Source organism: Eupeodes corollae, chromosome 1 (assembly GCF_945859685.1).
Source record: "Eupeodes corollae chromosome 1, idEupCoro1.1, whole genome shotgun sequence".
Taxonomy (NCBI): Eukaryota; Metazoa; Arthropoda; class Insecta; order Diptera; family Syrphidae; genus Eupeodes; species Eupeodes corollae.
In genome coordinates, this window is record NC_079147.1 from 218,597,957 (window position 1) to 218,611,986 (window position 14,030).

Genomic DNA, 14,030 nt, shown 5'->3' on the forward strand with positions numbered 1-14,030 from the left:
TTTACTTTACCATAAGAAGTTATTGGAATCATTTAATTTTGTCGAACAGAAAATGTTGACATGTCTCAACGTATCAGGGTGCTTACAACCTAAATAAAAGGTTTTAAGAGAGAAGTCTGTGCGTACGTTTAGGAATCTATTAATTTATTTATTTTTAATCTACAAGCAATATTACAGGTAACAGATATAAGCACTTCATGAGCAAATTAAAAAGTGAATAAATATAATACTTCAGTTTTAAATTTATTACGATTAAGATTAAAAAAGTCAATATTTGAAGACACTTCATTGAAATATTGAAATATAGATCTTGATAAAGTTTCATTACTACCATAATTTGTTATGTGAATTCTTTGGAATAAGAGGACTCTAGCTGTCTTAGGTCTAGAGGGAACATAGATTGGTATCAAGGCAAGAAGAGATGGACATTTAATATGGTAGCATAGTAAGTCTCTAATAAGCATTACACTATGAATTTTTCTTCTTGATTGTAACGACTTTATTCCAAGTAATTGGCATCTAGCCTCATATCTAGGACTAAAGTTCCAACCCATATTCTTAAATACATATTTTGTAAAACGTCTTTGAATCTTTTCAATCCGATCAGAACGAACTATAGAAACAAAACTCCAAATAACATCTGCGTATTCCAAAATTAATTTGAAGGGAGATATATAAACTCTTTTCCATTTCGTTTTATGAAACCTACCAGCGAGTTGGCCTTAGGAACCAAATTATCGAAATGACCTTTGAAAGAAAGTTTGGAATCAAGAATAACTCCTAAGTCTTTAATACTTTAAACCCTATCTAAATCCACAGATTCAATTGCATAGTTGAATAACAAAATATGAGATTTTCTGGAAAAAGAAATCGTGTTATACTTTTTGATATTCAATTTAAGGCTATTGATGTGACACCAATTTGATAAAGAATCAATGGCAGATTGCAAAAGTTGACAATCGTCCAAGCTCGAAACTTTTGAAAATATTTTCAGATCGTCCGCGTATAATAAGCATCCACAATAATTAAAGACTAAGACAATATCGTTAACGAACATTATGAAAAGGAGCGGACCTAGGTGGCTACCTTGGGGGACACCTGATGTACACTGAATTTCCTTATGTATGTATCTCCAATCTTAACTTGTTGTGTTCTACAAGATAAATATGACAATAACAACGAAGAAAGTGAGAATGAAAACCAAAAATCTCAAGTGTTTTTTAGTTGTATTTGGTGGTTCACAGAATCAAATTCTTTACTAAAGTCAGTGTATACCGCGTCCACTGCAATTTGTGTTCGATAGAATTAGTGACAAACGAAGTGAAATAAGTTAAATTGGTAACAGATGATCGATCGGATAAATATTTACATACTTGTAAGAATATCAAGCTTTATTTTCAGCATGCTTCAAACAATTTGGGAATTGCGGAGGGTTTATATAATATATACATATACATATATATTTCTACATCATTTTTAGAACCTGATTTGTGTATGGGACAATAATAAATCATCAATAAAAATACCTTCATGGAGGGACTTGTTGAATATGCTTAGTAAAGGAGCACAGATGGAATCTCAACCATACCTCAAGACCCGGGAGAGATATTGACATGTGGACTTCAAAAAATAAAACGGTCGAAAAATGTATCAAAGAAGACATAATTTAGGAACACACATAAACATATTTACGACATACAGATACAAAATTTTGTTTTAAATTGAAACAAATTGTCTTTATTTGATCTTAAAAAACTTAAATTTTTAATAAATCATCTAAAGAGACACAACTCTAAATCTCAATTGATCATTCTTCAATAGTGACAGAACTCAAAATAAAGCAACGTATTCATATTTACTTCAGTCAACTAGCGTATGGCTTAACTAAAAATAAAATACAAAAATGTTCACCTAGGAATCAACAAAAAAACTCAAATTAACGCACTGAAATTTGAAAAAAGTTTTGAGCACCATAAATGACAAAATAATAACTTTTCATTTCACTTGGCACACCTGTTTCCTGTGGAGGACCAGGTAAAAACTGAAAATGTGTCATTTTTTTCGACGTTATTTTGACCTCTCTTGAAACATTTAAAACGACATAGTGTCATCTGGCGAAAAAAATATTGAATCTAGGTAAATGCACCTTTAATAAATATGTAGGTCGGAAGTCTTTGGAACTTTTTTGATAATAACTCAAATTTTTGCGTTTTTTGAGTTGTGTCACTTTGCGATATGCACTTTTCTTATCATTGTTTATGCTCTTCACACACAAAAAATACTGTTCCCATTTTGCTGCTATTGTGAAGCATGTTTTTAGTTTGCAGGGTTTCATAAACCTGTTAAATTGGTAATATCGGCATTTTAAACCAGCTTACAGAAGAATATTTGAAATCTAAGTTTGGAAAAATAATAATTAGAAACAGTGAGCAAATATTGAAGAAGTGATATTATTTAACTGTAAATATTTGGTGCTACATTTTTGTTTTTGTTCAAATATCTTAGCTTTACTACGTGGTTAAAAAAAATTGGTAAAAAAGAGCTGCACACCACAGCTAAAGGAGATAATTATTCACAAATACTGCAAGGAAAAAGCTACCATGGATAACATCACCAATGATTTGCTTTGCTCCAAAAAGATGGTATATAGAGCAATTAAGGTCTATAGGTAGACAGGAAGCATAAAAACTCCCAAAAGGACAACAACTGCCAAAAACGACAGACTTATTTGTAGACATAGTAAGGCCAACCCTTTTGCGAAATTTATTCAGCTGTGTCATGTTGGCATGAGTGCAGGAATATCGTCTAGAACAATAAGAAACCGATTGTTGGAAGCAGTTTTGCGGAGTTGAATTGCTCGGAAAAAGCCACACGTTTAAAAAAAAAAAAAAATTAAAACGTCTATTAGGACTTGCCAAGGTACATTGACAAAAGCGTTTTGGAAAAAAAATATTCAGGAGCGATGAATCAAAATTTAATATGTTTGGATCTGATGGTGCAAGATATGTAAGACGCCCAGTTATCAAAGAACTCTATCCTAAGTATACCATCAAAACGATCAAACATGGTGGTTGAAATGTGATGGTTTGGGGAGGATTTTCGTGGCATGGCGTTGGTCCGAATGGATCAGCATATGTATAAAAACATATTGGATATTGTTATGGAGCCATATGCTTTTAATCATTTGCCAGTTTCATACATTTTTGAACAGGATACTGATCCTAAACACACTTCACGTTTAAAGAAGTGTTGGTTTGCGGAAGAACGCATCAATGTTTTAAGCTGGCCAGCACAAAGCACTGATCTCAATCGGATCGAAAACTTGTGGGCTGACGTTGAGAAAAGTTTGGAAGTCAAAACTTCCAAAAACTCAAATGAGTTGTTCAAAAACATAAAAGAAGATTGGCGAAATATCCCACTTCAACGCTGTCAAGATTTGGTAGCTAGTTTACCTAAGCGGTTTGCAGCTGTAATCGCTATTTGGTTGCCCCACAAAATATTGATTTTTTCAATCAAAGTAGAAAATATAATTTCTTTACCTTTTGTATTTTTCTTTTTCAGTGAACTGAGGTTTCTAATTATTTTTTTTTGTTATTTTTTATTTCGAATATAGTGTAAAAGTGTATATAAAAGAACATCGTTTTTGTTATTTGTTGATATTAATTTAGTTTTATTAATGTTTTCTACCTTTTGTAAATAAAAAATTAAAAAAAAAGTTTGTTTCTAATTATTTTTCCACCACTGTAAGCTTAAAAAGTGACAGCTGCATAAATAACAGGCTATTGAAAATGAGGTGTCTTATTAAAAAATCCTTTACAATTACAAATACTAACCTAGAGTAACATTGGAGACCAAGATAACGTTTATTTTCTGTTCCACAAACAAAAAAACTTATTTTTTAAAGATTTGGATGTCCTGAATTGAAATCCTGTCTTTTAATTTTTCTATCACATCAGTTTTTCGAAATGTTTCCCCTTTAAGAATAAGTTAAAACTCAATATCTCGAGTCTTTCCAGTCAAAGTAAAGAAAGAAATTTTACTGCTGCTTCATGAAATCATTTATATCTAGGGTCATTATTGGTGCAATAGGTTTCATGACTTCGCTTAGTACGAACAAATTTGAATAATGTTTCTTTTTTATTGAAAATGTGGCTTACTATAAATCTCTGGAAAGGGATCGAAATGCCTTAGCAATGAATTGTTTGATGATTTTGCAAAGTACAAATCTACGTGTCTTAAATCATTTTAGTATTCTATACTTAGGCTCTGGAAATGTTTGTTTGTTATGAGTTTGTTATGATATTTTGAGCTTTTATACTTTCATAGTTTTGAAGAATACGTTTTCGAGTTAATTGTTAGCGCCAATTCCGATTTCGAACTTTGATTTTAACTGTCTGCTCAAATTTTAAAAATACCCGTTTTAAACTTTGTTTATATATTTTTTTAATTAATTCAAAAAATCTAATACAAAAATTACTTTCAAACCTTTTTAGCACAAATGGTTCAGCGTTTAATTTGAGACACTTAAATTTAGCAATTTATGAAAGTTTGTTGAACATTTTATGAATTACTATAAATTTTTTAACTGAATATCGAAGAAATTATAAATTTGAAAAACCATCTCGAATCAAATCAATCTATGTACTTCATGACTTTAGAAAGCCTCAAAAAGCCTTGTGAATGTATTTTTTTTTCAATTATAAAAAGCAATATTTCAAAAACCTAACGCAATTATTAAGGCTATTAAGACCGATTGAAAAATTAAATTTGATTGCCAGGAGGAAAACCTTGTCCACCAGTATTATCAATTTACTAGAGCAAATGTGTGTTCACCACCTAAATGCATTTTTGCAACAAGTTCCTTTGGAATTAATTTTTGCTTTATATCAACATATTAATGTAGTTATGATTTACATATTATATTTAGCTTCATTTATGTAGCTCTTCTCAACGAATGTTCAGTCATCAGAAAGGCGTCTATTTAGGTGTTTTGTTTGAGGGTTGGAGCGATGGATTGATTAATATTATATTTGTTTTCATAAGCAAGTAAATACAAGGCTATTCAAAATTTGTCACTAAAGTGATTAATAATCATAGCTTCCAAAAATATTTAAAAAAAAAAACGTTTAAATTTTAATTAATTTATGTACATTTTATTCATAGTTTCCGCGTTAGTTTTTGTGTGCAAAAACTTTAACATTTCATTCAAACATATTTTTTCAGAAAAGCAATCTGAATCAGCTTGTCTATTGACTTGATTTATGAAACTTGGATTATAAAGAAAAAATCTAAAGATTTTTTGCACAATCATGAGTTTTTGAGAAATAATTTAATTTTACATCAAAAATCCATATTTTTACGAAGATAGTTACATAATCAAAAATGGTGTCTCCAAATAAACGGCACGATTTTTTTTGAAAGTAAGGTGTCGTCAATTTTCCTAAAATCACCTAACCTAACACTTTTCCGATATGTTTTAATTCAAATCCAACTTCGAATTAATACCAAGTTTTTGATTTGTAACTTTTTAAAATTACAAAAAAAAACACCTTTATATAACTTTAAATAATAAAGAAAGTTTATGAAGTAGTATTCAATACAATACGTTATGGTTTTCCAATTCTATAATCTTGTCTTCAATATTCAGTTGAAATATTTATTTCATTATATAATATTCAAAACAACTTTTTTTTTAAATTCACTCGTCTTATAAAAATCTAAGAAAAGACGCTTAAACATTATGGTTTGAAAGTAAGTTTTGTTCTTAAAACAAATCTGTTGCCCAACAATTTTATTATATCGAGTTTTTGAAATATATTAAAAAATATAAAAATATAATGTTGAAACAGGTGTTTTTAAAAATTTAACAAATGGTTAAAATTCAAGCTTGGATTCGAAATCAGTAGTATAAATGAAGTCCCTAATGTATTTTCCAAAATTATTGAAGTATCAAATTCAAGTTTTCTCGAAACTTCACTTTTTTTAATAATAAGCACGCAAGGGGATATTAATACCCTAATTATGTAAAGACGCAGTGTGAGCACTAGTAAGAGGAAAGAGAGATTGAAAGGAGGAGTCGGTGCACATTGGTTTTGTATTCCTGAATATTGCAATGGGTGGGAAAAACAGACCTTGGTAAGGTATTCCACATTCGCGTAGTACGGCTAAAGAACGAATCTCTCTACTTGACAGTACGACCGAAGTTGGGCTCGAGGGTGAGGATTCTCAGAAGCGCGAGTATTACGGTTGAACTGTTTAAGGAGAGGTATGCAACTGGCTATTTCTCTTGAGCATAAACTTTTAAAATAACGGTAAAAAAGCAAAAAACTTTGCGACGATGTTCAAGCGACGTAAATGATCCTATGATGGTGTTATCACTAATTAATTTAAATGCTCTACGTTCAATGTGCACCACCCCAGAGATGAGAGCTTTGGAAGTACAGTTTTGTAGATAACAGCCAGATCAGAGGGGGAGAAAAACTTCTTGCATCGCCTTAGAAAACCCAAACATGTTGCTGCATTTTTCGCGACATCGCGTATGTGATCGTTCCACAAAAGGTGGTTGGTGATACGCATACCGAGAATATCGAGATGTTCAGTCTCCTCGATGCAAGTGCCAACCATGGATAATGGCAACGGGGGTGTATCTCGCTTTAATGACACATTGTGTTTTAATCCTCATTTTACAATATTGTTTAGGTCGGAATTTAATGAACTTATCATATTTTGTCGTTGCAATTCCACATCCGAAGAAGAGGGATGTGACTCCATGTGAGTATGAAAACGAATATGAAGAGCTGAGCGTCGAAACAATGTATTGGATTGGAAATAGAAGTTCCAGACAGGAGATGAATAATAATGAGAATTTACAGATATTGACTAAAATACCAAAATGCTTCAAATTGGGAAAGATTTATACTTTTCAAAATCGTCATACAATTTATTGGTGAGAGATATTTTGAGTTTTAACTTAGGCTCAAAAACCCTCTTTTTGGTTGTTTTAACATTTTTAAAGAGGTATATTTCAAAAACTAGATGTGATAGAAAAATTTAAAGGCGAGATTCCCATTTTGGACATTTTAATGCTTTAGAAAGGTATTGTTTTGTTTGTGGAAAAGAAAATAAACGTAATTTTGTCGACCAGTGTTATCGCTTGAATAGCTTTTTGTTGACCGCCAGTCAATTTTACGAAAAAGTTGTCATATTAAAATTTTCCCAAACTAATTCAAACAATGAGAAAGTATTTTCTCTATGAACTTTTAGCTGGGAACTTAATTTTGTAAGGGTTTCCCCAAACTATGGTTGCTACAAGAAGTTACAATACACTTACCAGTTTGTGTGCTTGAATCAAAAAAAGTACTCGTAGTCTCAACTGTCATGGTGCCTATAGTTCCATCAATTATTTGTGCGGACGAGTCTCGTCTGCCACGATATCTGTCAAAATAAAAGTACCCATTAATAAGATGTTAGAATAATTCAAAGCTAAGGCTAAGTTGTTGTTGATCTTACCTGCTGCAAACATCATCACTTTGTGAGCTCTGACGCCGAAAATTTCTGCACCGAATCATTTCCTCTGTGGTGGATTGTCGTCGAAAACCTCGAGCAATTAGAATCTCTTCAGTTGTAGATTGACGTCGAATAGCTGGGCGTGAGTTGCCATCAGAAGTTGCAGGTGGTCCACGTGCACATGGACTGGGCTCACGTGAAGAACAGCAACTGCTTGAGTCTGGAGAACGCGAAGCCCTAACAGCTGAAGACGATTGACGACGAAGAGTGCGAGTTCTTCGACGGGGACTACCGTCCCGCTCATGACTGCGGTCAGGAGATAGATGAGCCTTTGAATCACGTCGACCTCTTGAAGCACTATCAGGGCTTAGGCTATCACGACGTGCTCGACGTTCACAATCATCAGGGGGGTCGGGGCTCAAGGCTGGCTGAGAGCCACGACGACTATTACCACCGCCTGGTATACAGGACTCATCGAAAGCAGTTGCTTGCCGTTGCAGGCGTTGCATTCGTGGGGTCTTTTCAGGACTCACGACTTTAGAGTCACGTCTATTCATGCGACCACACTGAGTTGTGGAATCACGCCGACCTTTAGGTGCTGTAGGCGATGTTGCTGGAGGTGTCACCGAGCTGGTAATAATTCTAGGAGGTGGCAGTGCTTGGCATGCCGTGTCAACGTGATATGGCGTCGAATCAGAATTTGTCGAACTGGTCGACGGACGCTGTTCTTGTCTATAATTTGGAAACTCTGGGGCAGCTAGAGAGTCTCGTCGCTTTTTAGTCGCACCAACTACTTTTGGTGGTGGTGGAGTTGTTGCCCGACCAACTATGCTTTCTCGCCTACCAGATGGGTAACTTTCATTGGATCCCCGACGAGAGTCCTTTAGACGAAAATAAACATAATGGAAGAAAACAAACAAAGAATTTTAATTAAAATTACATCTTTTGCACTGTCTAGAGAAATTATGGGTGGTTGATCGTCCTTCTCTCCAGGACTCTCGCGTCGATTCCAATTTTTAACAAACTCTGATGCATGTGATGAATCCCGTCGAGTTCGCATGCTTCTAGCTCCCGAATCGGCACTTGATTCACGTCGTTTTTTCAACGGTGGATTATGACTACTTCCCATTCCAGTACCAACATCTGTTGTTGAAGTTCGCCATGGCAAGCTGCGGGCTAAGTCGGCTAAAGTCTCACGACGGTTTAGTGGTGCTTTTTTATTTGTCTTTGAACCACCACCACTCCATTCACGGAGAATATCAGTGAGCTGTGCCAAAGAGCTTCTCCGTCGTCGTTGAAGTCCTAAGTAAGCATTGCGATTATAGGAAAGTTTTAAGAAAAATGATTAACAGAAAAAAAACCTTTACCCGGAGGTGGAGAAGTGCTCGGAGGAGTATTGATTTGAGCTGCTGAATCCCTTCGCCCACCCAAACGCTGACGAATTGTTGATTCTTCGAGCTACACGAAAAATTACATTTAAAAACAAAACACTGGTTAACTAAAAAGAAACTTCTACCTGTTCTCTGACAAAGTCATCCCATCCATTACCACCCTGCCATACCAAGCCAACCTGATATGATAAAATTGGCAAATTGCACACAAAACATATCGATGTGATAGTCCTGAAAACGCATTAAAAAAAAAGTAAATTTATGAATACTTTCTAAATTTTGTATTATGAAATAACTGTAAAAACAAAAATCACTTCAACTAGTTTTTTTGAAGAGAAACAATAGTGTTGAAGCAAAATGGAACAAAAATTAATTTATCTAATTTGCTTTTCATTATGACAGAAGCTGAGTAAGTATCTAACTAAAGGGACCAATCCATAAAATCCGATCAATGTATTGTTGTTGAGGCAAATGAAACAACCATAAAACATTTATGAGGTTTTCCATTAGAAAAGTGGATTAATTTATCTTATATTTCTATATTTATTATGTCTTATTTCAATCTATCAAAGCGTCTAGATTGTTTTTTTAGACGTGTGGGTTTCAATCAAGCAATACTTTTAACGGTGTTGGTTTTTTGACAGCTGTCACTTCATTTATACACTAATTGCTGCAAAAAGCGGTCGAATATTGGGCCTTTTGTCTGGAGTTTATTTTGACCAACCAAGAAGGCCACTTGCCCGAAATCAAACACAAAGCAAGCTCTTATCTTCATAATAAAACTAAATTTTTGCCCATACTATTAAATTATTTGAGTATTATTTCTTCTTGAAAACCACACGTCTAAAAACACCCTTTTATTACTATCTCCAAATTAATTGATTTAAAACTTAATCGAAATTATTCCAGAGGTTTGTCTCTCAATTCTCCAAAAACAATACAATTTTCATGTGTCATCTGATGTGTGATTGTGAAAATTGTATTAAATTAATGGGCTTTTCCATTGGCAAAATAAATTGATCTATTTTTGGTTTAAAATCGGTTCTACATATCTGAATTTTTCTAATACTAATATAATTTTAAAGCAAAATGTTCAATTGGACATTTGACAGCTCTACCGCACGTACACGAAGTTACATTAAAACAACTACAAAAAAAGAAACGATTCCATTCGCCACGAAAAAAATAAATTTTTGACGGAGTCTGAATTTACCAATGGAAAACCCAATAAGATTTACATCATCAATGCATAAAGTCAAAATAAATTTTAACTGAAAATAAAAAACTTTAACAAAAACATGATCATATTTCATTGACCACGAAAAAATTGATTTTTTAGATCCAAATCAGTAAATGGAAAACCCTTTTAAATGTCTAAATATACTTCAGTCCGTATACAAATGTTTTGCTTGTCACCCCTATTGCGAGTGTCAACTATGAATTGATAGCTGATTCACATAAAACTTTAAAGTTTTATTAGTTTTGATAATTATGAATATTCCACACTTTTCTAAATAAAAAAGATAAATGTATTAGTAAAATAGTTTTAGGAGCCAATTATAGCTATCATCGGATTTCATCATTGAAATAGCTGTTTATAGCTTTCATTAAAAATGTCTGTCATTTAACAAATTTTCCTGATTGAAATCCACCGAAAAATGTTTACTGACAGAAATCTGTCATGGGAATTGTGTGGAATTGGAACACAAATCAGTGGAACGATTCGTTTTACTTTTGGACATACAAGTATCAGCTGTTCAGGAAAACAGTAAAATACATTTTTAGAGAAAAATAATGGTGCAACTACACTTTTTTTTTCTCAAAAAAAAAATCTTTGTGTGATATCCGATCGATCGGTATATAATTTTTAGTTCTAACCAAAAGGAAACACCGTCAAATATCGATTCCAAAATTTTGCCGGATTGATTTTAATGATAGCTATAACTGGCGCCTTATATCTATCATTGGTTTTCATCATCTAAATTTTCGTTTCGAGTCTTAATAAAGTAAAATTTGTCTCGTGTCAAAATGACGCAAAATTTGCTTTACCAAAAACAGAGACTTTATACATGTAACTCAGAACTTTCATTTGTTTCATTTTTAATTCTTCAATGATGAAATCGTTTTCAATGAACAGCTGATTGTTGATTTCACATTTCGGGAACATTATCGTTAAACTAAAAGCGTTTTATTTTTTTTGTCAGTTTAACTTTCAATGATCAATTCTACCGTCAAATTCTTGATTCCAATCAGGAAATTGGTGATCAATGAAAGCTGTAACCAACCTGTCAAAAAAAATTTCAATGATTGATTTCAATAAAGAAGATAACTATATAAAAAGTCCTTTAGAAAGGCGGAATTTCAATATTTATCAACTTATAGTATACACTCGCAGTAGGGGTGCATTTCATTCTTCAATTTTCAATATGCATTCAACGGATTGTAAGGATTAGGCTCCACCTAAAAACATATACATATAATGTCTAAGACATATTATGGAGACTCAGCAAAGCTTTTACAACAAAGTCATGCATTTTTTAATAATTCGTATTATTATTTTTTTTTGACTAATTGAAATGTGCCAAACATCTGCTAGTTTAGTATTTAAAAAGTTGAACTTAGCTAGTTTTTAAAAGCTTACAGAAATTATAAAAGTTAAAAAGCCAGATTCTTTCATACAAATCTATGTTTATTTATACGTTGACTAAATTTCCAAGCATATTAATTCATCCTTAATTCAAAACTAAGCAAACATACAAGCATTTACCGTATATAGGTTTGTTATTTCATATTCAAGATTCCAAATCATTTCAGTTAACGTAAAGACCTTATGTGAAAAAAGACTTGGAAACTTAATAAAAAGTTAAATGGGTTTGAGTAAAATAATGAGCATTAAAATTTAAGCAAGATTAAAAATTAAAGGTATTTTTAAATTACTATAAATTACTACTATTAGAACAATTAATTTATTTAAAATGAAAAACAAATTTTTTTTAAACTTTTTAAATCTAACATTCATAAAGCACTACTCTGCTTCAAAATTTTAGGAAACTTTATTAATTGTTGTGTCGAACTTGTTTCTAAATTTAACCCCTGGTAATGCTGAATTAACAGCTTAGTGGAAAGTTGTAAGATGTCTAATAAGACAATTGTTTAAATAAATTCCATGATGAAAATCATAGCGTAGATTTATCTGAAGGAGGTATGAATGGGAGTTCCCAGCCAAGTTCTGGTACTACTACCTTCTTACACGAACAATCTCAGCCGGTTTATGGCCCCAATCTAACAAAAGAACCAGGACAAGACAAGAGCTTCAAATTTGAAACACTTATTAAAATATTACATGATATACGCCTTTCCAAATTTTAGCTCTGAAGTCATAATAGTTTTTAAGATACAGAGCTCTTCAAAAATCACAAAAAACCATAACTGAATGACTGATTAACCGATTATCAAAATTCAACATTGTATAGTCTTGAAATTACGCACAAATGAAGGTCTTGTGGTGCAAAAAAAGGAACAAATAAAAAACTGTGATTTCCAAAAATATACAAGACATTATTTATAAATATATTCAACTTATAAGTGTTGTATAATAAGAAATTCAGTAGAGCGGTTGGTTTGCAGATGATAACACAAAAAACAATCTATTCACACATTATGCATATACACTCAGGGGACTGTTATAGACCAATTTTCTGAAACGAAGTATGAGTCAACACTTCTAAGTCTTTACAACAATGAAATTATGCAGAGTGAATGGAGTTCATGTGCATTCAAAAACAATTGTCGGTTGAGTTTATTTACCAAAAGGGGAGTGGTATCCACCCTTTAACAGAAGATGCCTAAGATGACTTCCTTGTGGAGCACCACATAATACTTTGAAAATCATGGAATAATTATTTCTAGTATTACCATATTGTATTCTGTTAAGGTAGACATTTTACCATTGTAAAAGTTTACGATGAATAGAAAAGGACTTAAGTTTTTTTTTTGGTAATCTGTCAAATTACTATCATTTGTCGGAAGAACTCTAATGGTGAGAATTGAGATAGAGGCACAAATAATGGGTTTAATGGTTAATGAAGGAAAAACAAAATACACGATATCATCAAGAAAGGATCTATAACAGCGATGTCTTGGTCATAATGTTACCATCGACTGACGTAACTTTGAGGTAGTTAAGGACTTCGTCTACCTAGGCTCCGCTATGAAAGCAAACAATAACACCAGCGCTAAGATCGAAGGAAGAATAACTCTTGCTATAACCGCTGTTTAATTGGGCTAAGAAAGCAATTGAGTAGCAAAGCCCTCTCTCGAGCGACTAAAGTGTCAGAAGCGTGGACTCTGAAAAAAGAGGATGAAAGCGTGATCTACGGTCCTTTATGTATAGAAGTTAAGAAGAGGAGATGATAGAATGAATTTTTTAACCCACAGGACAGCGCAGTAGAGGAAGCCCCAGGCTGAGGTGGCGCGCACAAGTGGAAAACTGAAAAGTTACCTCACCAGGGCCGGATTTAGAGGTCCAGGGGCCTCGGGGAAGTAAAGAAGCGGAGGCCCCTTAGCTCCAAATTATTTTCAAAATAAAGTAAACCATTTTTTCACTCGAGTTTTTCAACAAATAATCTCTTGTGAAACCAAGTAGATTCCTTTAGTATTGAACAAACACATATAAATATAAACGGAAAAAGAATTATCTGAGCTTTTGAGCTTTTATCGCCGAAAAATCGTTGATGATTTCGTTGAAATCCAGTTCTCGGAGTATCTCGCTTTCAATGCTCAGGTTTTGCCCCACACTGGTTCGAAGCCTATTTTTTAAAATGAGCGCTCTTCAGTGCAATTTGTTACCATCAAAACCAAATATATTCTCAATGCAATTTCGAGGTTTGGGAATGCAGCTCTAAAATGTTGATTTTCGAGAATTTGGTAGTGAAATAATTTCGGCGATTGATATGTTCAATAGTCCTTTTCTTTTTTGCATGAGTCAATCAATTCATTACCAAGACTAGGCTCTAAATCATCAGGATACTTTTGCTCTTTATTGGAAAATATGCTAGTTAGAGCTTCTTTGATTTCCTAATAGCCTTTGACTCAGGCTTTCGTAGCTTCAGCTCGACAAGTCCAACGAGTGTT

General features: G+C 33.1%; 1 protein-coding gene across 1 annotated transcript in view; it reads right to left on the reverse strand.

Moving 5' to 3' along the window:
• Positions 1-14,030, reverse strand: part of LOC129948696 (uncharacterized) — a 57,847-nt gene that overhangs the window by 38,751 nt on the left and 5,066 nt on the right. Inside the window, exons 2-6 of the mRNA XM_056059763.1 lie at positions 9,023-9,128; positions 8,874-8,964; positions 8,447-8,808; positions 7,510-8,387; positions 7,331-7,434 (exon numbers count right to left, since the gene is read on the reverse strand). Coding sequence (XP_055915738.1) covers positions 7,331-7,434; positions 7,510-8,387; positions 8,447-8,808; positions 8,874-8,964; positions 9,023-9,128 — 1,541 coding nt within the window. The remainder of the gene's footprint in view (positions 1-7,330; positions 7,435-7,509; positions 8,388-8,446; positions 8,809-8,873; positions 8,965-9,022; positions 9,129-14,030) is intronic.